Raw genomic sequence first — 23863 nt, forward strand, 5'->3', positions numbered from 1 at the left:
GTCTCGATATCTTAAGAACAAAAGCATTCTTAGTTTAATTTTCCCTTTAAATATTGATTCTTGCAGAAGACAGTAGTTACAGAGGATTAACAATCCTTTGACAAAGACCAGGCAGTGTCTCACACCTGTAATCCCAGCACTTTGGCAGGCCCAGATGGGCGGATAGCTTGAGCCCAAGAGTTCAACACCAGCCAGGGCAACATGGTGATACCCTGCCTCTACAAAAAAATTAAAAACTTAGCCAGGTGTGGTGGCACACACCTGTGGTCCCAACTACATGGGGAATGAGGCGGGAGGATCCCTTAATCCCAGGAGGTTGAGGCTGCAGTGAGTTATGATTACACCATTGCAGTCCAAGCTGGTGACAGGGCCAAGACCTTGTCTCACAACAAACACACACACAAAAATCCTTTGTCACAAGCTCCTGTAGTAGAGCACATCTTCCCCATTATTTTTTTGCTGTTACATACAAACACTGTACCTAAGGTGGACATGTTCCTTCTCTTGCTTTAGAGTGTGTACCATTCTATGAAGTACCCCTTCTTTCACTTCTTTTTTTTTTGAGACTGAGTTTTGCTCTGTCACCCAGGCTGGAGTACAGTGGCATGATCTTGGCTCACTATAACCTCCACCTTCTGGGTTCAAGCAATTCTCCTGCCTCAGCCTCCCCAGTAGCTGGGATTACAGGTGTGTGCCATCACACACAGCTAACTTTTGTATTTTTAGTAGAGATGGGGTTTCACCATGTTGGCCAGGATAGTCTCAAACTACTAACCTCTGGTGATAAGCCCACCTCAGCCCCCCGAAGTGCTGGGATTACAGGTATGAGCCACCGCGACTGATCTTCTTGATTTTTTTTAACAAACTTGTTTTCACTTTACTCTGTGGACTGGCCCCAAATTCTTTCTTAGGCAAGATCCAAGAACCCTCTGTTGGGGTCTGGATCCAGACCCTTTTCCAGTAACACCAGGCTGTGTAATAAAGAATTTGGCTGGCCTTTTCCCCCAGTTCCTGGGAGTTCTAACCCCTTGGAACTGACGAGTGATTCACTCCTGTAATCCTAGCACTTTGGGAGGCCAAGTTGGGAGGACGGCTTGAGTCCAGCAGTTTGAGAGCAGCCTGGATACTGAAGCAACGTCGTTTGGGGTAAGCAAGGTTCGTTGCTTTGTGCCAAGGAAGTCAAGAACTTGAGCACACATGGAGTAAGGTTAAGAGCAAAGGTTTAATAGGCAAAAGAAAGAGAAAGGAGGCGTGGGTGCGGCGGCTCATGCCTGTAATCCCAGCACTTTGGGAGGCCGAGGCAGGCAGATCACCTGAGGTCAGGAGTTCGAGACCAGCCTGGCCAACATGGTGAAATCCCGTCTCTACTAAAAATACAAACAATTAGCCAGGCATGGCAGCAGGCGCCTGTAATCCCAGCTACTCGGGAGGCTGAGGCAGGAGAAGTGCCTGAACCCGGAAGGCAGAGGTTGCAGTGAGCTGAGATCACGCCACTGCACTCCAGCCTGGGAGACAAGAGCCAAACTCCATCTCAAAAAACAAAAAACTTTCAAAGGTAGTATTACAATGTGAATAAACTGAGAATGTGGAAGTCTCCACATTTCACATATACCATCCACAAAAAAGTGTAAAACTCAACACATGATTAGCAGACAATGCTATCAGCAGATAACTGCACTTTTATTAGCAGTACTCAGCAGGAAAAGAAAAAGCAGTTCCTGGTTGTTATTTCTATTTTCTCTGTTTCTTAGGGCATCCACTTTTCTTCTGTCCTTTCTTCTTCGTTTTAAGAACAGCTTTTTCTCCAATAAATAAGCTTTTAGAATGTTCTTCTGCAGCTTTGGAAGTAAAATTAAGTCCCTGCTTAGGTTTACCAATATTCTTCAATCGTGGATTTGAATTTTGTTGTTTTAATTTTTCTTTATTAACAGAACGCATGACTCTGAGTTTTCTCCCCATGAGTTCAGAATTATTTAATTTCAGAGCAAGATGAACAGAATCTGTATTCTGCAAATCAAAAGAAAACACAATACATTAATTTCTACCAGAAACCCATCTGCAAAGAAACTAGTGAAAGTGTCACTTTAACAGATTCGAGAACGACTTTTGAGCTTGCACAGATAAGCCCCATCCAATCCCAGGTGTATCAGCCTCCTGATAGGCCCACAGGCACTGGCCACCATGACCAGCTAGATTTTTAGTTTTTAATTTTTCTTTCTTATTTTAAGACAGGGTCTCACTCTGCCATCTAGATTGGGTGGCTCACTGCAGCCTTGACCTCCCAAGGCTCAGGTGATCCTCCTGCCTCAGTCCCTCAAGTAACTGGTACTATAGGCATGCACCACCACGCCCAGCTGATTTTTGTATTTTTTTGTAGAGGCGGGATTTTGACATGTTGCCCGGGCTAGTCTTGAACTCCTGGGCTCAAGCAATCTACCTCCGCTGGCCTCCTAAAGTGGTGGGATTACAGGTGTGAGCCACTGCACCCGGCCTTACTTCTATATTTTTTTTGTTGAGTCGGCATCTACCTATGTTGCCCAGGCTGAACTTGAAGTCCTCACCTTAATCCTTGCGCCTCAGCCCTCCAAAGTGCTGGGATGACAGTCACAAGTCAATATGCCCAGCCTGGATATTCTTTTACTCCTTAATATTGTCGGGCATGAAACACTGGTTAAAAATTAGTGAACTAAATATAACTAATTTTGTACAAAGAATAAAACTTTCTTATACCTTAATGTCAATTATTTACTCTATCATATAGAAGGTAGAGAAGATTCAGTGATTTAGTCCTTCTAATATCCAGGATCTAAAACATTTAATTAGTATGAAGAAAGAACTGGGACATATTTTGGATAGGTGCAGTTGTAGCAATATATTATGGCAGGTTATAAATTCAGTTTTCTTTTTTTTTTTTTGAGATGGAGATTTACTCGTGTTGCCCAGGCTGGAGTGCAATGGAGCGATCTCAGCACACAAGAAACTCTGTCTCCCGGGTTCAAGCGATTCTCCTGCCTCAGCCTCCCAAGTAGCTGGGATTATAGGAATGTGCCACCACGCCCAGCTAATTTTGTATTTTTAGTAGAGATGGGGTTTATTCACGTTGGTCAGGCTGGTCTCGAATTTCCGACCTCAGGTGATCCACCCGCCTTGGCCTCCCAAAGTGCTGGGATTACAGGCACAACCCTCCGCGCATTGCCGGTTTTTTTTTTTTGTTTTTTTTTTGAAATGGAGTCTTGCTCTGTCGCCCAGGCTGGAGTGCAGTGGTGTGATCTTGGCTCACTGAAACCTCTGCCTCCCAGGTTTAAGTGATTTTCCTGCCTTGGCCTCCCAAGTAGCTGGGATTACAGGTATGAGCCACCACATCTGGCTAATTTTTTAATTTTTTGTATCTTTTTTCCCCCCTTGAGATGGAGTCTTGCTCTGTGGCCCAGGCTGGAGAAAAATGGAACACTCTCGGCTGACTGCAACCTCCACCTCCCGGGTTCAAGTGAGTCTCCTGCCTCAGCCTCCTGAGTAGCTGGGATTATAGGTGCCCGCCACCACACCTGGATAATTTTTGTACTTTTAGTACAAACGAGGTTTTACCATGTGGGCCAGGCTGGTCTCGAACTCCTGAGCTCAAGAGATTCACCCATCTCGGCCTCCCAAAGTGCTGGGATTACAGGCGTTGAGTCACTGCACCCAGCCCAGTTTTCTTAAGATGGAATTTGAGAATGGAAGTGAAAGTTATCTCTCAATGATGACACGTAGTAGTATCAATGCCTCCCAGGGCACTTCGAAGGACAGTGACAATGCATTAGTCTCCCATACCTCAAAGAGGACATAGCCAAACCCTTTGCCAATGCCTGTCACTTGGTCTCTCACAATCCTCACGGCCATGACACTTCCACAGTCCAGAAAGTGCTTCTCAACGGCAGATTCTGCAACTTCTGAAAACAAATTCAACCAAAATGGAAGTAAAGAGTTGGGAGCTCCTCAGAAACATGGAGATGTTTAATAATACAGCTAGTTAAGCATGGCCCCATGATAATAAGTCATTATATTGCATACTTTTTAGTACATGTGCTGCCATGGCAAACACGTTGCGTGCTTTCAAATTAGTCTTAAATCAAAACACTAAATTACTACTCAGTTCTTATTTCCTTGTTATTTATTTAGTAACATTAACCGTACTTTGTTTAAACAAACTTACTATAAGGGAGATTCCCCACAAAAACCGATCTCTTGTCTCTCTGAAACAAAAAGACAGTTAATAAAAATCACTCATTAGACCAGAAAATGGAAGTCATTGAAAATCCTCGCTCTCTCTCCTTCCCCCCATATCTGACAGGTCACCAGTCTCCTAATTTAGCCACACACTCTGTTCTTCGATTCTGTTTCTTCTCTCTTCCCTGCCGGACTGTGTGTGGGCGCCAGAGGAGGGGAGCAGCTTTTTGTCCACAGCTGGCACTGACACATGGAGTGATCAGGAACAGCCTGCTACACTGGGCGCGTGCAAATTTTCTCTGTGAAGGGCCAGATAGCAAATATAGGCTTTGCAGGCCATGTGGAATCTGTTGCAACTGCTCAACTCTGCCATTATACCTTGAGAACAGCCCATGGATAGTACACAAATGAATAGTTGTGGCTGTGTGTCAAAAGAAAACTTTATTAACAAGAAAAAAGCAGCAGGTAGACTTAGCTCTCTACCATAGTTTGTTGACCCTGTACTGGGTCCCCAGGTCAAGCCAGGGCTTTCATCCGGGTCGTTGTCATTTCCCCACTAAGTTGCTTTGATATCGACAGAAATGCACTCTATGTTTCCGTGGCTGAACTAAGTGTCCTTCGTTCATTTCTAGGCACCTTTTTCAAGTCCAAATCTGGGCATGTCACTCTGAGTTTCAATTTTTAGAATAGCTCCTGAACAAAATCCAGACTCCTCTGCGTGAAGCACAGTCAACAAGGTCTTCATGATTTGGCCTCTACCTATTTGTCCAACAGCAACTCTTACACACCTCACCCATCTAATAATTGTATCAAGCTCTTGCCATCTCCTGAGTGAATTATTTTCTGTCCTCACCATTTATACTGTGTTTTTCTGCCCAGACATGGCCCTCAGCCCTTACAACACTTTTGGTCTACATAAGCCTTCTCTTCTTTCTTTTTTTACCCCTGCTTCTCCACAGGGTAAGTTCTATCTCCTCATCTTTCAAGACTATCATGAAATTTATTCCCCTGGAAATTTGCCTTGTCCCTTCTTCCTGGCATATCCCCCCCAAGTCAAGTGTCCCAATCCTGAGCTGACAAATCATCCTGTGCATTGACGACAGTACTTATACAAGTGACATGACCTGTCACTCCGACCCTTTCTAACATATACTGTCAGCTCCTAGGAAGTTGAGACTATGTCTTAGAACTGTATCTCTGACAGAGTATGTACTAAAAACTGTCTAATGAATAACTGAACTTTCTAGACCTTGGTCTATAAAGTGTTAGACCAGATGATGTCTAATGTACCTACTGACCTAATTATGATTATTTGAAGAGGACTATGTTTTTGTTTCTTTTTAAGAAACAGGGTCACCCTCTGTTGCCCAGGCTGGAATGCAGTGGCATGATCACAGCTCACTGCAGCCTCAAACTTCTGGGCTCAGGTGATCCTCCCACCTCAGCCTTCTGAGTAGCTGGGACTATCAGCATGCATCATACACTTGACTAATTTTTTTTTTGTAAAGGCAGGGTCTTGCTACATTGCTCAGGCTGCTCTAACTCCTGGGCTCAAGTAATCCTCCCGCCTTGGCCTCCCAAAATGTTAGGATTACAGGCATGAGCCACTGTGCCCAGCCAGGACTACGTTTTTGAAGGGAATGTTGACCTCGGTCCTTGTGCCTCTCTTGCCATCAACTCTGTAATCACAGAGGACATAGGCTGTTTCCTTCTGTGCTTCCCTCACATTGCTGATTCCAGTCCCCTTCCAGGAAAAGCCTGGAAGGAAAGATTTCTCTCTACAAAGCTTTCATTCTTTAAACAAATCAAGTACTACTTACAGATGAGGTCTCAGATGCGAGATCAACTCTAATACGAAATCCATCTGCAATTTGGGCCCCATTTCTATGTTATAAATACAAAGGGAAAATGGTTGTTAAAAATGAGTACTCAATTACTAAAACATCTATGCTAAAGTGAAACCAAAGAATAAACAAAGTACTCACACATACTTATACGACAATTATTCTGTTCAAACCTAAGGGATAAAATTACCTTTTCAACGCCTGTGTGGCAGCACTCTCTTCCTTAAACACAACATAGGCATTAATATTTTTCTGATCAGGATGAATTTTACGTCTACACCAAAAAAAAAAAAGAAAGAAAGAAAGAAAAGAGAGACAAGGTAAAGTTTGTTAGCCTCAAAGTCACTAGAAAAAATCCAGTTTGTTTTCAACTCTTAATCAACACACGTGACAAGAATTCCTGGGTGGAAATTTCATCTCTTTGAACAAATATTTAGTAATAACTCAAAAAATAACACACAACTTAAAGATATTGATGGAGACACAACCCACACTTTCTTAAGAGTCATAACCATGAGAAAACAGATGGACCATGTATATGAATCCCTGAGAACCATACAAGAACTGAAAACTAACATCTTAGCTGCAGTCCGTATGTAACACACAAACAGTTGTGAGACGTGAGTTTTCCTCTTTACTGTAAAACACCCATATAGAAGAGTGCACAAACCACGTATAGCTGAGCGAATTAACAGCTCAATGTGCCTTGTAGCCCACTCAGAAGCCTCCCTGTGGCCCTTTCCAGTTGCAGCCCCTCCTTCCCTCCAAAGGCAACCACCATTCCCATTTTTATAGGAACTACTTCCCTGCACATCTTTGTGGTTTTATCAGCCAAGTGTCTATTCTTAGACATCATACTTTGATCTTGTCTATTCTTTTGACCTGATATGTCTTTTGAATCTTGTTTAATTTACAGAACTTTCTCTGGATCTCTGGATCTCACTGTTTGGCCTGCAGAACTCCCCCCAGCCTGGATTTTGTGACTGCAAGCTCATCAAGTAGTTCAACACAAACCTTTGTCCTCTATACTTCTTGTAAACTGGCAGCTGCATCCAAAGGCTGGATCAGACTCAGATGTGACCCCTTTGTCACGACTGTTGGTGGGTGTTGTGTTCTTTCCAGAGAGTCATGTTATGACTGGTTTTTACCCTGTGTCAATGACTGCAGCTGGTGTTACCAAATGCCTAAACTCATTAAGTCACTAGGTTTGCAAAACGGTGATATAATTTGGTTGTGAGGAGTTAGCAAAAAGGACCTAGTAATGAACACAGATCTTTCCCTGAAGACATCAACCTACTGTTTTGAAGTAACAAAAACGCTACTACACAAATGAGTATCATCAAGAACGGAACTGGAAAACAGTGCTTGACATGACTCATGGCATTCTGTAATAATATACTACACTAATGCTTTTGTATTGATTAAACCAGCTGTGATTTACTGAATGCCTAATATATACCAGACACTCAGTTAGATATTTAATGTATTTCATTTAATCTCACAACTCCAACAGGTGTTTTTTTTTTCTGATTTTATGAGTAAGGAAGCTGAGACTGAAAGAGGTACGTGACTGTGATGAAACGGCAACAAGTGGCTGGCCTAGGACTGAAACCAAGTCTAGCTGACTCTAGAGCCCTGCTCTTTCACACAACACACAGCTGCTGACAACATCCAAATCCAACACATCCTAGTGCACCCCCAGGAACAAATGCTGGAGTTCCACTTCCACCTAGAATGTCAAAAGCCAGAAAGTGCATCACTCCTGCCCTTACCAGTTAAGAAGAAACCAGATAACCCACAGCATCATAACTTCTGTTGCAGCCATCAGAGAGCTGAAGTCTTGGGGAAAGCCAGCAGCTAGAAGCTAAGGACACGCCTGCTCCCTCCAACGAGAGACAGAGGAAGCACTGGCTCTACTGGCTCTATGACGGCTGAGCACAGGGGCAAAATGCTGGACACCAGACAAGCAGGAAAGATTCCCACCATGATCTCACTAAAACACTAGAGTTCAGTGTGGGCTGGGCCTGAAACAGAAGTCCTGGAGGCTGCTGACGCAGGAGTGTGCACCCATCCTCAGGATCTGCCCCAATGACCTCCACTCTGTGGGAAAGGCCGACATCGCAGCCATGGGTGCTGCAGGCCTGGAGGACGGAATGGCCAAAGTGTGGGAAAGGCACAAAGCCCCACCTGGATTCTTCTCTTGATGGAGGAGAAGGCTAAGCTGCTAGGGGAGGGATAGCAAACCCTGTCACTCCAGGGCACAGAGAAGACCCCTACAGCCGGAAGAAGGGAGGAGTCCAGCTACCAGGGGAGAGGTGGGAAACATCCTCTGCGCAATCCCCACTAAAGGCACAAGGCATCTGGCACAGCTTGGCTGCCCCAGGAAAAATGCCCTGATCAGGTGCACTCCTGAGACACAGAAACACTAAGACAAGACAGCAGAGACCCTGCTGTGCCCACTCCCACCAGACTACCAAGCAAATGACAAACAACAGCACTCTTTATTTTGAGATGGAGTTTCACTCTTGTAGTCCAGGCTCGAGGGCAATGGCATGATCTCGGCTCACTGCAACCTCTAACTCCCGGGTTCAAGCGATTCTCCTGCCTCAGCCTCCCGAGTAGCCGGGATTACAGATGCCTGCCATCACACCCGGCGAATTTTTGTATTTTTAGTAGAGACAGGGTTTCACCATACTGGCCAAGCTGGTCTTGAAATCCTGACCTCAGGTGATTCGCCAGCCTTGGCCTCCCAAAGTAATGAATTACAGGTGTGAGCCACTGTGCCTGGCCAACAACAGCACTCTCTACATGAGATCTTTGATAAAACCTACAACTTTCAATCTCTAAGAGACACCTCTGGGCGGGTGCGGTGGCTCATGCTTGTAATCCTAGCACTTTGGGAGGCTGAGGTGGGTGGATCATCTGAGGTCAGGAGTTCGAAACCAGCCTGGCCAACATGGTGAAACCCAGTCTCTACTAAAAATACAAAAATTCGCCAGGTGTGGTGGCACACGCTTGTAATCCCAGCTACTTGGGAGGCTGAGGCAGGAGAATCACTTGAACCCAGGAGGCGGAGGTTGCAGTGAGCTGGGATCGCACCACTGCACTCCAGCCTAGCAACAGAGAGAGATACCTCTAAAAAAGCCAGCCACAAACTGGAGCAAAATATCTGAAACACACATAGCAGGAAAAGGTGTTATATCTACAATATATAAATAACTCCTTACAATTGTATAAAAATAATTTAAAGGTCACTAAAAAATGGGCAAAATTTTTGTACCAACATTTCACCAAAGAATAGATACAAATAGTAAGCACATAAGATGCTTAACATCTGTAGTCACTGTGGTTGGCAAACCTTTAGAATGGCTAAAATTAAATGACGATGCCAAGTGCTGGTGAGGATGTGAAGTAACTGACATTCTCATCTATAGCTGGTAGGAATGTGAAATGGTACAAGCACTTTGGAAAACAATTTTGCAGTTTCTTAGAAAGTTAAAATATACCATAAGATCCGGCAATCCCACCAGGCAGTTTCTCAAGAGAAATGATCCGTACCCAAATCTTTTTAGCATTTTTATGTATAACAGCCAAAGGCTGAAATAACCTGAATGTTCATAAACTGGTGAATGGGGCCGGGTGCGGTGGCTCACGCCTATAATCCCAGCACTTTGGCAGTCCGAGGTGGACAGATCACCTGAGGTCAGGAGTTTTAGACCAGCCTGACCAACATGGCAAAACCTCATCTCAACTAAAAGTATGAAAAAATTAGCCGGGCATGGTGGATATGTGTCTGTAATCCCAGCTGCTCGGGAGGCTGAGGCATGAAAATCACTTGAACCTGGGAGGTGGAGGTTGAAGTTAGCCAAGATGGTGCCACTCACTCCAGCCTGGGCGACAGAGCAAGACTCCATCACAATACAATATGATACATCACAATAAATACAATACAACACAACACAATAAACAGGTGAATACACAAACAAATGGTACTGTCATACAATGGAATACTACTGAGCAATAAAAACGAATTAATTACCAATGCATTGCAATAATAAGAACAAATCTCAGACGGGCACGGTGGCTCAAGCCTATAATTGCAACACTTTGGGAGGCAAAGGCAGGAGAGCTGCTTGAGCTCAGGAGTTCAGGACCAGTCGGGGCAATAGTGATACCTTGGCTCTACTAAAAACTTAAAAATATCAGCCGGGTGTGGTGGTGAGCACCTGTAGTCCCAGGTATTTAGGAGGCTGAGGCAGGAGGACTGCTTGAGCCCAGGTGATCAAGGCTACCGTGAGCCATAATCCGCCACTGGACTCCAGCCTGGGCAACAGCACAAGACACTGTTCCCCTCCACCAACCCTCCCCCACAAAAAAAAAAACCTCAAAATCATTATGCTGAGCAAGTTAGACAAGAGTACACCCTGTATGATGACTCTACTTACATAAAATTCTGGAAAAGGCAAACTAACACATAGAGACAGAAAGCAAGTGAGTGGCTACCTGAGGACAGAGGTGGAGGGACATATTGCAGAAGGTTAGGAAGAAACTCAAGGAGATAAAGCGTTCAGTATTGGGACTATGGCAGTGATTTCAAGACTGCCTACATATGTTAAAATCATAAAACTGTACATGTCATATATGTGTAGTTTACTGGAAGTAGCCTTAATAAACCAAAAAAAAAAAAAAAGTTTTAAACATTTTGGCTATAAGAAAAAGGAAAAAAGTTTTACATGGCAAAATTTCCCATAAGCCAAGTCAAAAAGCCAACGAGCTGGGGTGTGGTGGTGTGCACCTGTAGTCCCAGCTACTCGGGAGGCTGAGGCAGAATGATTACTTGAGCAAAGGGAATTCCAGGCTATAGTGGACTATGATTGAGTCACTGCACTCCTGCTGGAGAACAAAGCAAGACTCTAACTCTTAAAAATAAAAAAAGGGCCGGGCATGGTGGCTCATGCCTGTAATCCCAGCACTTCCGGAGGCTGAGGGGGGCAGATAACCTGAGGTCGCGAGTTCGCGACCAGCCTGACCAACATGGGGAAGCCCCGTCTCTACTAAAAATACAAAATTAGCCAGGCGTAGTGGCACATGCCTGTAATCCCAGCTACTCAGGAGGCTGAAGCAGGAGAATCACTTGAACCAGGGAACCAGAGGTTGCAGTGAGCTGAGATCGTACCATTGCACTTCAGCCTGGGCAACAAAAGCAAAACTCCGTCTCAAAAAATAAATTAAATAAATAAATAGCAAATGACAAATAGAGAAAAAATATTTACAATTCATGTCACAAAAGGCTGATTTCATGAACATCCCACAGATCAGTAAGATTAGTAATTCAAATAAAACAAAGCACAAATGACTCTTAAATTACATGACAAGATGCTCACTCATAAGAGAAATTCAAATTAGAAATACCACACTCAACTATCAGGTTTCCAACAATCACAAAGCTCAAAAACGTACTTTTTTTTTTGAGATAGGGTCTCACTCTGTCATCCAGGCTGGAGGGTAGTAGTGCAATCATGGTTCACTGCAGCCTCCACCCTCTGGGCTCAAGTGATCCTCCCACCTCAGCCCCCAGAGTAGCTGGACTATAGGCGTGCACCACCTTGCCCAGCTAATTTTTGTATTTATTTGTAGAGATGGGGTCTCGCCATGTTGCCCAGGCTGGTCTCAAACTCCTAGGCTCAAGCAATCCACCCACCTCAGCATCCCAAAGGTGCTGGGATTACAGGCACGAGCCATCTTCCCTGGCCAACATACCGTTTTTGTAAAGTAAAAAACGTTACTGTTGGTAAAGATGTGGGAACATAAATAGGTTGCAATCTCTACGAGACAGCAGTCAAAATTATGAATGCAAATGCCCTTCTGACTGAGCAATGCCACTGCTAGAAGTTTATCCTACATATAAGTTAGCTCATGTACAAAATTACCTGAGTACAAGGTCACTCATTTACTCCGACATTATCTGTTTTGTTTTGAGAGAGCGGGTCTTGCTTGTTGCTCAGGCTACAGTGCAGTGGTGTGATCACAGTTCACTGCAGCCTCAAGCTCCTGGGCTCAAGTCATCATCCCACGTCAGCTTCCTAAGTAGCTGGGACTACAGAGTCGTGCCTCCATGACCAGCTAAAATATTACAGCAAGGTTATTTATTTTATTTTATTTTTTGAAGACAGGGTCTCACTCTGTCACCCAGGCTGGAGTGCCAGTGGCGCAATCACAGCTCCATGTCCTGAGCTCAGGTATTCCTTCATCTGATTCCCAAGTAGCTGGGACTACAGTGCACAGCATCATGCCCAGTTAATTTTTTGTAGAGATGGGGTTTTGCCATTTTGCCCAGGGAGGTGCTGGGCTCAAGTGATCTGCCTGCCTTGGCCTCTAACAGTGCTGAGATTACAGGCATGAGCCACCGCACCCGGCCTCTAGCATTATTTGTAATGGCCATGAGACTGGGAAAAAACTTTACGTCCATCAGTGGGAGATTTGATAAAATAAATTAAGGTACACCTACAGAATACTCTAAGAAAAAGGGCGTTTTTAAAAAATGCTATAAAAATAATCACTTTCACACCAATATAAACAGATCTCCAAGTTGTACCAAGTAGAAAAAGGGAAAGTGTGGAGTAGTGTATATGTTGAATACCAGTGAGTTAAAATGTTTTATGTGGAAAGAACATGTATGCGTATCAGTTTTTAAATGCTAAGATATCTGTAGAAGCTTACATAAGAAACTAAAAACACTTGCCTAGGGTAGGGAATTGGTTGACTAGAGAAAAGGTATATAATTAAATTTTTTTTATTTATTTATTTTGAGACAGAGTCTCGCTCTGTTGCCAAGGGTGGAGTGCAATGGCACAATCTGGGCTCACTGCAACCTTCGTCTCCTGGGTTCAAGTAATTCTCATGCCTCAGCCTCCCAAGTAGCTGGGACTACAGGCATGAGCCACCACACCCTGCTAATTTTTCTATTTTTAGTAGGGACAGTGTTTTGCCATGTTGGCTAGGCTGGTCTCAAACTCCTGGCCTCACGTGATCCGCCCACCTCGGCCTCCCAAAGTGCTGGGATTACAGTTGTGAGCCACCACATCCAGCCATCATTACATTTAGAATTAAAAACAACAACAAAAAGGCAGTGGCTCATGCTCGCAATCCCACTGCTTTAGAAGGCTGAGACAGAAGGATTGCTTGAAGCCAGGGGTTCAAGACTAGCCTGAAAAACATAGTGAGACTCTGTGTCATAAAATAAAATAATAAAATAAAATAAAATAAAATAAATAAATTAAATAAAAATTAAAATTAAAATAAAATAAAACAAATAAATAAAATAAAATAAAATAGCCAGGGTGGTGTGCACATCTGTAGTCCCAGCTACTGGGGATGCTGAGATGGGAGCATCACTTGAGCCCAAAAGTTTAAGGCTACAGTGAGCCAAGATCTTGCCACTGCACTCCAGTCTGGGTGACAGAGCAAGAGCTTGTATGTTAAAACAAAACAAAACAAAACAAAACAAACAAAGAATGAGATGGGGCTGGAGGAGAAGCTGACGGTATGGTGTGAAAATTCCAATTTTCTAACATATCCCGCTAAACTCCTTAGTAGTACTTGTACATACACCTATCAGAACCTCTGTTTCTGTTCAAATTTAGGCTCCTGGGTTTCAACCTCATACAGAAATAAAAGTATGACTCAAAAAGAAGGGTTGTATCTTACTAAAGCTTTTAGTATCCACAGCACTGAACAATGCCTGGTATCTAGCAGGATCTGCATCTTTGGTTACCTCCGCAAACACTGTGGGAACCTATACATTCATCAAATCTTAACTATACACCTGGCGCTGTGATGGTTATGAGGAAAAACTGGCGAAGACCTGGTTGGCGAAATAACTCCAAATGAAGACTGAACATTGAAATGGAGTCACCAAGATGTCCAAAGGGACTGTTGTCATACAAAAGTTTGATAGAACAGGATTGCCAGAAATGTTTCTAAAGTACATTATATTTTATCTAATATAAAGAAATCTCTGATCATAAACTTCATCATTTCACGTACCATTAATACAGAAAAACACCCAAGATATGAGACTAATAGGAAACCAGCATAAAGCTGAAGGTAAGTGAAAAATAAGCCTTCCATAAGGAAGGGCGAACAAGGAGACTTGTATGTTTCATTCTTGGCACTGAGTGGGAAACAAAAAAATCCCGAGCACTGGAAACAAGCCATTACCAGGATGGTCCAAAACCCTCAGACAGAGAATGTCAAGTGGTCACCGGCTGGCAGTATACCCAGGTGACCAGCACAAGCAAACGTGAATTCTCTCTGGAAAAACACAGGAAATAAGGCATTTGTAATCCGTATGAGAAAATTCAGGCATGAAGCTTTACAGTCGCTTCCAACACTAAAAACATTCATAAAATTTCCATGGCTCAATTTCCAGTAATATTTTCTACGACTCTATAATTTACATTATGGCTTAAAGAAAAACATGTGACAAATTTAAAGGCTCTAAAATACAGAAGCAAATAGTCAAGCATCCTCTATTATCCAACTATATTAATAAAATACATGAAATTGTTAAGAAATGGTCTCACTTTTTAGCCACAAAGGAAGAAAGGTTAAGGTGATTCCCTTCCTCTAATTATAGACTTACTTTATTGCTGCCAGCTTTTTGGATAGAGTTCCCTCTGCTGGAATCTTTTAAGAGAAAGAAAAAGTATTAAAGACAGTATTTGAAATATTACCTCAAATTAATATTTTAAGTGAAGTCTAAATATCCAACTCCAGTACACTGTGATCAAAAACATCCCAGGGAAATAAACAAATCAAAAACAATCATCCTAATGTATTTCTTTTTTTCTGTTTTTTTGAGACGGAGTCTCACACTGTCGCTCAGACTGGAGTGCAGTGGCATGATCTCGGCTCATTGCAAGTTCTGCCTCTTGAGTTCACACCATTCTCCTGCCTCACCCTCCCGAGTAGCTGGGACTACAGGTGCCCACCACCACGCCCGGCTAATTTTTAGTATTTTTAGTAGAGATGGGCTTTCACCATGTTAGCCAGGATAGTCTCGATCTCCTGACCTCATGATCCACCCGCCTCGGCCACCCAAAGTGCTAGGATTACAAGCATGAGTCACTGTGCCTGGCCAATCATCCTAATGCTATATGAAATGAAGCTTGTGGCTTAGGATAAGCTTTTCCAACGAAACCATCATGCTCAGATTTAAAAGGCTCAAAAACCCAGACAGAAGTTAAGATTCTGGGCTCTCAAATTGCATCAGATGACTCCAACAGGGAGGACACCAGGAAGAGACACCGACGATGAAAGACACATGAAAAATGTAAGGAAAAGGCCGGGTATGGGTGGCTCATGCCTGTAATCCCAGCACTTTGGGAGGCCGAGGCGGGTGGATCATGAGGTCAGGAGATTGAGACCGTCCTGGCTAACACGGTGAAATCCCATTTCTACTAAAAATACAAAAAATTAGCCGGGAGAGGTGGCGGGCGCCTGTAGTTCCAGCTACTCAGGAGGCTGAGGCAGAAGAATGGCGTGAACCTGGGAGGCGGAGCTTGCAGTGAGCCGAGATTGCGCCACTGCACTCCAGCCTAGGCGACAGAGCAAGACTCTGTCTCGAAAAAAAAAAAGAAAGAAAAATGTTAAGGAAAAAGAAAGGTTTATAAAGTAACATTTTATCGTGTTATAATTCTAAAAATTAGAATTAATTTTTAAATATGTCTAACTAAACTGATGAATAACATAAAAAGACATATCACCTGTATCTCTAAGAGTTTATATATTTTAACAGGCAAAAAAATGCATGGTGTCTTTCATTGTGCAGGTATGGGAATCCCCTTTATATTCAGGTTCACTTTATTTTCAGTCACATATAGTCTCCTTTAAGAGTGGATGGGGTAGGTAAGGAAAACTTCACGGAAGAGGCAGAAATACACGTCAACAACTACAGCTGTCGACGACATGCCAGATGCAACCAGGTACTGAGAAGATCAAGGTGAAAAGATACCAATCCTGCAAGTTCACAATCTAGGAGCATGTAGAACGTAAATGCCATGTAGGGCAGTTATTATAAATCTTTTCTGGAAAACCTATTTTCTTTCTCAGTAACCTGATAGTTTACATAGTAAAACCAAGAAATTTTAACTATTTCTTCTATTTGCAGTTTATCTTACTAAAACTGCTAATATAGTCAAACTCTCAAACCTCAAAAAAACAGTCAAGATGTAGAAATGTCTAAATGAATAATCAACATGTGAATGACATCATCAAAACACATTTATTGGGTGCCTTCTGTACAGGGTCTATATCCCATTATTTGTTTGGTTTTGTATTTTTTTGTTTGTGTTTGAAACAGAATCTCACTTTGTCGCCCAGGCTGGAGTGCAGTGGCACAATCTTGGCTCACTACAACCTCCGCCTCCCAGGTTCAAGCGATTCTCCCACTTCAGCCTCCCAAATATCTGGGATTACAGGCCCCCGCCACCATGCCCGGCTAGTTTTTGTATTTTTAGTAGAAACGGGGTTTTGCCATGTTGGCCAGGCTGGTCTCGAACTTCTGAACTCAAGTGATCTGCCTTGGCTTCCCAAAATGCTGGGTTACAGGCATCAGCCACTGCACCCGGCCTACACCTGCCATTGAAGATATTAATAAATAAGTATAACATAAGGCAATAAAGTACAAGAATAATGCGGAGGAAAAAACATCATTTAATGATATAAAGTATCAGAAAAGCTTTGAAGAAGGGACATCTTAGCCGCATACTGAAAAATACTTTCATAGGCAAAAAAGGTACCTTAAGGAAGGATTCCAGGCAAAACAAATAGACCAGCAAAGGGACAAAGGAGAGAAAACCCATGTGTAGAGGAACACAGGATGGGCGGGGCCACACTGGAGAACTGTCAGGCTAAGAATTAAGGATGTATTTCACTGACAGTGAGAATAATTAACACAATGTACAGGTGCTGGTAACCCAACAAGAAGAAAGACAAACAGAGTATTTGTAATCACAGCTTACAGTGTGGTGGAGGCGGCAAATAACAATTTCAGTAGAGTGTACTAAGTACTATAATGAGGGATAGGTGCAGTAAAATGCATAGCAGGGACACACTGGTAGCCTAGAGACTGGGGAGAATCAAGGCAGGCTCCCCAAAGGGGAGAAGGCAACAGCAGGCCCAGTGAGGGGTGTGTGTGTGGCGGCTGGTGGGGGACAGGGAGGGGGCCGGGGGGAAGGGCGTTTCATTAATGCAAGGCAGGGAAAGCAGCAAGGGTTCCGGGAAGAAGAGCTTCAGGAAGACTTAGTTGACAGTGTTTTGTTGGACAAATTAGAGGAAGACCGAAGGTAGGAACTATAATAGGCCTCTCCAACTATTCTGACAGGAGGTAATGATAACTTAGGTAGGACAAGGGAAAAAGAAAGGAATGACTCATATTAGGAAGAAATCACAGTTGAAAAACGGACAGGAATGGCAAACACTAGCATGGGTGAGCCAATGCAGAGTCAAAGGCAACCACAAAACCTGCAGCCTGGGTGCCACTAAATACCACAGAAAAATCAGTAGGCAGCATAGGGTTGGGGTGAGAATGGATGGAAGTAAGCAGATATACTGAAATCAGGGTATGACAAGACACCCACAAACAATGCATTAGCCAAAGGTCTAATACGGGGAAATGGAACTCAGAAGGGCAGACAAAAGATATGTGATAAGAGTGGGAAACAGACACCCTGACAGAAATTATGGGCACTGTCAAAACTTTGGGTAATGTCTACTTCTATAGAAGTGGGCAGTTGTGCCTCCTCCAACATTTGGCAATTCCTGAAGATATTTTCCATTGTTACACTGAGGTGCAGGGGGCGCTACCAGCATCTAGTGGGTAAAGACCATGTATGTTACTAAACATCCTATAATACAAAGGGCAGCCTCCAACAACAAAGAATTATCCACTCCAAAATGTCAACTGTATGGAGGTTGAGAAACTCTAATCACATGAGAAAGAGCAATTAGAAACATGAAAAAGGCTGGGCACAGGGGCTCATGCCTGTAATCCCAGCACTTTGGGAGGATGAGGCAGGCAAATTACCTGAGGTCAGGAGTTTGAGACCAGCCTGGATAACATGGTGAAACCCTGTCTCGACTAAAAACACAAAAATTAGCCGGGCGTGGTAGCCCACGCCTATAATCCCAGATACCTGGGAGGCTGAGGCATGAGAACTACTTGAACCCAGGAGGCGAAGGGTGCAGTGAGCTGAGATCCCACCACTGAACTTCAGCCTGGGTGACACAGAGTAAGACTCTGTCTCAAAAAAACAAACAAACAAAAAACAAAAACAGAATAACCATTTCCTATATTCTAATATACATTAATTATGCAACAGTGTCCAAAAACGTACACTATGGTACGTCAACTATGCCTATGCAGTTTAAAAAAAAAAATCATGTATGGGAAAACCAAATATAAATGATACTTATTTCCTGCTCTAAAGAATGTGGCTATAACTGGTCCAGAGTGCTGAGCTGGTAAAATCCAACTCACTTCTATAAAAAGTTTTAATATTAAATTGACTTAAACACTTGATCTGTCTGTGCTCAGAGAACAAGGACTGTTTGCAGCAATCACACCCACCTCCCATACTAAATGCATATGATGAGACATAAGAGAATGCCTAGGATTCCAGCAACGATAACCAGTATTAACTTTTCAGCCTATTCTGTTGACACAGTAAATAACTCACCCATCCACCCTACAAAGTATATTGCAGGCTTTCATAGCAAGAGTATCATTTTATTAAGTAAACTCACTACATTAAATAGTTCAAGAGTCAGCAGTAGATAATAAGAGCAACTCTTTTCTTGGGTTAAATTTGAACCTATTGATTCAAAAGGTTAAAGTGCTCCACCATCTCACTAATAGCAAGAAGTTAATCTGATTTAAATGCAACACATTTTAGTATTATGTAATTTTATGGGGGAATGAAACATACCAGAGAACGAAATCGTACAGATTCTATTTGTCCATACTCTTTAAAAAACGATTTCAGCTTCTAAAATGAAAAGAAACACATACACATTAGCTCACCCTCAGAATATCAAATAAGTGCTATAAAAGGGAATTAAGAAAAATTGTCCGATAATCCTTACTGCCAGGTATTTTTTTTTTTTGAGACAGAGCCTTGCACTTTCACCCAGGCTACAGTGCAGTGGTATGATCTCGGCTCACTGCAACCTCCGCCCCCGCAGCTTCAAGCGATTCTCCTGCCTCAGCCTCCCAAGTAGCTGGGATTACAGGCGCCCGCCATCATGCTCAACTAATTTTTGTATTTTTAGTAGAGACGGGGTTTCGCCATGTTGGCCAGTTTGGTCCCGAACTCCTGACCTCAAGTGATCCAACCACCTCAGCCTCACAAAGTGCTGGGATTACAGGCATGAGCCACCACACCCGGCCTACTGCCAGGTTTTAAGAACATTTCAGGAAAAGTAGGTGACTATTCAGTTGGATGAACAAAAAAATTTTACTGAAACTTGTGAGATTCTGTCTCAAAAAAAAAACCAAAAACATAATTCAAGCTCCTATTAGTATCCATTGGATGTATAATGCTTTTCTTTCAATCTTTTATAACCTTTATCGCATGTAAATTAAGGATAGACTTATACTTTCCATAGATTCTCTCATGTTTTCACATTGGTTTAAACCAGGAATAAACATTTTTTTTGAGACGGAGTCTCACTCACTCTGTTACACAGGCTGGAGTACAGTGGCACACTCTTGGCTTCTGCAACCTCCTCCTCCCGGGTTCAAGCAATTCTCCTTCCTCAGTCTCCAAATAGCTGTGATTACAGGCATGTGTCACCACATCCAGCTAATTTTTTGAACTCTTAGTAGAGAAGGGTTTCACCATGTTGGCCAGGCTGGTCTGGAACTCCCGACCTCTGGGGATCCGCCCGCCTTGGCCTTCCAGAGTGCTGGGATTACAGGTGTGGGACACCACGCCTGGTCTCAAAAAGGTTTTTCTACTGTTTTTAATGAAGTAGAGTTTAAATTGTCCTTCAAAATATGAGCAGGATGCTGAGCTAAGGATTGCAACAGTTACTATCACATGAACATGCAGAAACAAAGGGCAGGTTTTGCTTCAGCGATCCTCACACAATGGAAGAAACACAGGACATCGTCATTCTTTAAACAACACATATTTACTATGCACAAGGCACCATTTCAGGTGTCAAGAGACAGAATGAGGCTGAGCACGGTGGCTCACGCCTGTAATTCCAGCACTTTGGGAGGCTGAGGCAGGCGGATCACGAGGTCAGGAGATCGAGACTATACTGGCTAGCACAGTGAAACCCCATCTCCACTAAAAATACAAAAAATTAGCCAGGCGTGGTGGCAGGTACCTGTAGTCCCAGCTACTCAGGAGGCTGAGGCAGGAGAAGGGTGTGAACCCGGGAGGCGGAGCTTGCAGTAAGTCGAGATCACGCCACTACACTCCAGCCTGGGAGACAGAGCGAGACTGCCTCAAAAAAAAAAAAAAAAGAGAGACAGAATGATGAAAAAAGAGGATCAGGCCCAGTGGCTCATGCCTGAAGTCCCAGCACCTTGGGAGGTTAAGGTGGGCAGATCGCTTGAGCCCAGGAGTTTGAGACCAGCCTGGGCAACATAGCGAGAACCTGTCTCCACAAAAACAAAAAGTAGCCACAGCCACAAAAACAAAAAGTAGCCAGACGTGGTGGCATGTGCCTGTAGTCCCAGCTTCTCAGGAGGCTGAGGCAGTAAGATCACTTGAGTTCAGGAATTTGAGGCTGCAGTGAGCAATGATCATGCCACTACACTCCAGCCTAGGTGACAGTGACAACCTATCTTGAAAAAGAAAAGAAAAAAGAAAAACATCTTTAAACACATGGAGCTTATATTCTAGTGGCACATAACAGGAGATAAGGCTGAAAGAAAGAAACCAGGCAGGATGTCACTGCAGTATTCAAATATAATCTGCAAAAGCCTGAATTAGGGCAGGGACTGCAGGAATGAAAAGGAGGGGGTGGATATTGAAATCCATTTATATTAGGATGATTTATGTAATAATTTACAATGAAGTTATATCCATGACTTATTATTCAATGCTTATTCAACACAGGAAGAACAAAGTTATTAACTTCTCTGAAATTTTACTATACACAAACTTACCTTCTTATTACATGTAACAGGCAAATTCCCAACAAATACAGTTCTCTCGTTCTTTAATCTCTCTTCTTCTTCGTTGATTTGAATTTTCTTTCTTTGACTGATAACTGTGTCATCTACATCATCAAGTATTTTTCTATCTGCTACTTTAACACCAGGTTGAGAATTTTTCCTTTTCTGCCCTTGTTTCTGGTGAATTTCTTCTTCTAAATCAGCACTCGCTAGAGCACTTTCCCTTTTTAAGGCAAAAAATAAAACAAAATAAGCAGGAAGAGTCATACCAGGTAGATTTAGTATTTGACAAAGCACAGCCCTACCTTCTCATTTAGAAATATTTTCCAATGTCTTCTGAATTTTCCTAGATTTACCACTCACAAATATATCAAAATTTTTAAAGCAGCTTTATCTAGAAACTGACTAGTATCTTTAGAAAAAAAATGATTTAACTCAAGAGTTAGAAAAAGTTAAGCTCTTTTTTTTTTTTTTTTTTTTTTTTTTGGAGACAGGGTCTCGCTCTGTCACCCAGGCTGGAATGTAGCAGCGTAATCACAGCTCACTGCAGCGTCGACCTCCCAGGCTCAGGCAATCCTCCCACCTCAGCATTCCAAGTAACTGGGACCACAGGCGCATGCCACCACACCTGGCTACATTTTTTTTTTTTTTTGAGATGGAGTTTTGCTCTGTCACTCAGGCTGGAGTGCAATAGTGCAATTTCGGCTCACTGCAACCTCTGCCTCTCAGGTTCAAGTGATTCTCCTGCCTCAGCCTCCCAAGTAGCTGGGATTACAGGTGCTCGCCATCACGCCCGGCTAATTTTTTTATTTTTAGTAGAGACAGGGTTTCATCATGTTGGCCAGGCTGGTCTTGAACTTCTGACCTCAAGTGATCTGCCCACCTCAGCCTCCCAAAGTGCTGGGACTAAAGGTGTGAGCCTTTTTACATATACACAAATACATATACACATATTTCTGGGACAGAGTCTAGCTCTGTCACCCAGACTGGAGTATAGTGGTGCAATCTCAGCTCACTGCAACCTCCGCCTCCCTGGTTCACAACAATTCTCCTCAGCCTCCCAAGTAGCTGGGATTATAGGCACCCGCCACCACGCCCAGCTAATTTTTTTTTAAGTAGAGACGGGGTTTCACTGTGTTGGCCAGGCTGGTCTCAAACTCCTGACCTCTTGATCCGCGTGCCTCGGCCTCCCAAAGTGCTGTGATTACAGGGATGAGCTACCACGCCCGGTTTCCTTTTATATTTCTTTTGTAGAGACAGGGTTTTGCTATGTTGCCCAGGCTGGTCTTGAACTCCTGAGCTCAAGCCATTCGCCCACCTCAGCCTCCCAAAGTGCTAGGGTTACAGGCATGAACCACTGCAGGCAAGAATAAGTGAAGCTCAATTTTTGAACACGTTAAATCTGCCAGGCAACAGCAGCAGCAAGTTCATCTAAACAGAAGCTGATTCACTTAAAGCTCTTGGAGATTTAGTTTACACTCTATCAATGCCTAATTTCATTTTCTACTCTAGACCTTTAGGGGCACTATCACACTCCCTGAGACTCTAAAAAGGTTAATATGGCAGCAGAGTACTTGCTCTGTACAAGCAACATGGCCAATAGGAAAAACCAGATTCCCTACTTCTCATACTTCTGTAATATTTAAAGGACTCTTACCAAAAGTAAATTGTGAAATGGTAAATACAATATAAAGTATTGCTGGATATGGATAAGCAAGGTCTGAGCATCAATCTGAAAGGAGAACTAAAGGATATTAAGGAGTGAGGGAAGAGAAGAGCCAGTAAGAATCATAAAAATGACTCACTTATCAGCAAATACTTACCAGGTTCCTACTCAGTTCTAGGCTCTGAGGATACAAAGATAAAGAAACAATCAAAGGCCTCCAGTAGTCTAGTGAAAAGACAGACCAAGTTCACAATAAAATGGTAACAGCTATGATACATGGTATGCACACAAAAACAAGAAAGGCTTCTCAGAAGAGGAAATCAGTGTCTGGCACACAGTCCAATAAAAGCTGACTGTCATTACTCCTCCCTTGAGGACAGGGTCCATGTCTAGTGTTTTGCTCGCTACAGTATATAAAGTGCCTAGCAGGAGTGAAAGGAAATGAGACAGTACAGTGAGGTGGGAACTAGGTCAGGAGGGACCTTCAGTGTTGCACAAAAGTGCTTAGATTTTATCCTATTGAAGATGAGGAGACACTGAAGACTGAGAGCATCTAAAAAAGATCATTTGGGCAGAAGAGTGGAAGGTAATTAGAAAGGGGATAAGGTTGGAGAAGGGAGACTAGTAAGGATATGGTTACAACAGTATCTGAGAAGACTGATCAGACTGACCAGAGCAGGGAAGGAGGTGAAGAGGAAAAGGCAGATTAAAGAGATAATTAAAAAACAGCATCATCAGGACTTGGCAACTGATTAGCTAAGCAAGGAGAGGAAAGAAGACAGGATGACTCTCAGGCCACTAACTTAGGCAACTAGAAGGCTAGTGGTAGCACTCATGCCAAGGAACAGGTCTGATGAGAATGATGAGCTCCCAGTGGAGCATTCTTACCTGGAGGTACATAGGGAAAAAGAGGTGCAAATGCCAGGAGGCAAACAAACACACATGTCTGGAGAT

At 43.1% G+C, this 23863-nt stretch overlaps 1 protein-coding gene across 1 annotated transcript in view; it reads right to left on the bottom strand.

The window, feature by feature from the left end:
- Positions 1-1645: 1645 nt before the first annotated feature.
- The window catches only part of RBM34 (RNA binding motif protein 34), a 254736-nt gene continuing 232518 nt past the window's right edge, over positions 1646-23863 (bottom strand). Inside the window, exons 5-12 of the mRNA XM_050770093.1 lie at positions 21235-21466; positions 19040-19099; positions 14695-14738; positions 6241-6324; positions 6027-6090; positions 4193-4232; positions 3811-3929; positions 1646-2007 (exon numbers count right to left, since the gene is read on the bottom strand). Coding sequence (XP_050626050.1) covers positions 1732-2007; positions 3811-3929; positions 4193-4232; positions 6027-6090; positions 6241-6324; positions 14695-14738; positions 19040-19099; positions 21235-21466 — 919 coding nt within the window. The 3' untranslated portion in view covers positions 1646-1731. The remainder of the gene's footprint in view (positions 2008-3810; positions 3930-4192; positions 4233-6026; positions 6091-6240; positions 6325-14694; positions 14739-19039; positions 19100-21234; positions 21467-23863) is intronic.

This window comes from Macaca thibetana, chromosome 1 (genome assembly GCF_024542745.1).
Source record: "Macaca thibetana thibetana isolate TM-01 chromosome 1, ASM2454274v1, whole genome shotgun sequence".
NCBI lineage: Eukaryota > Metazoa > Chordata > Mammalia > Primates > Cercopithecidae > Macaca > Macaca thibetana.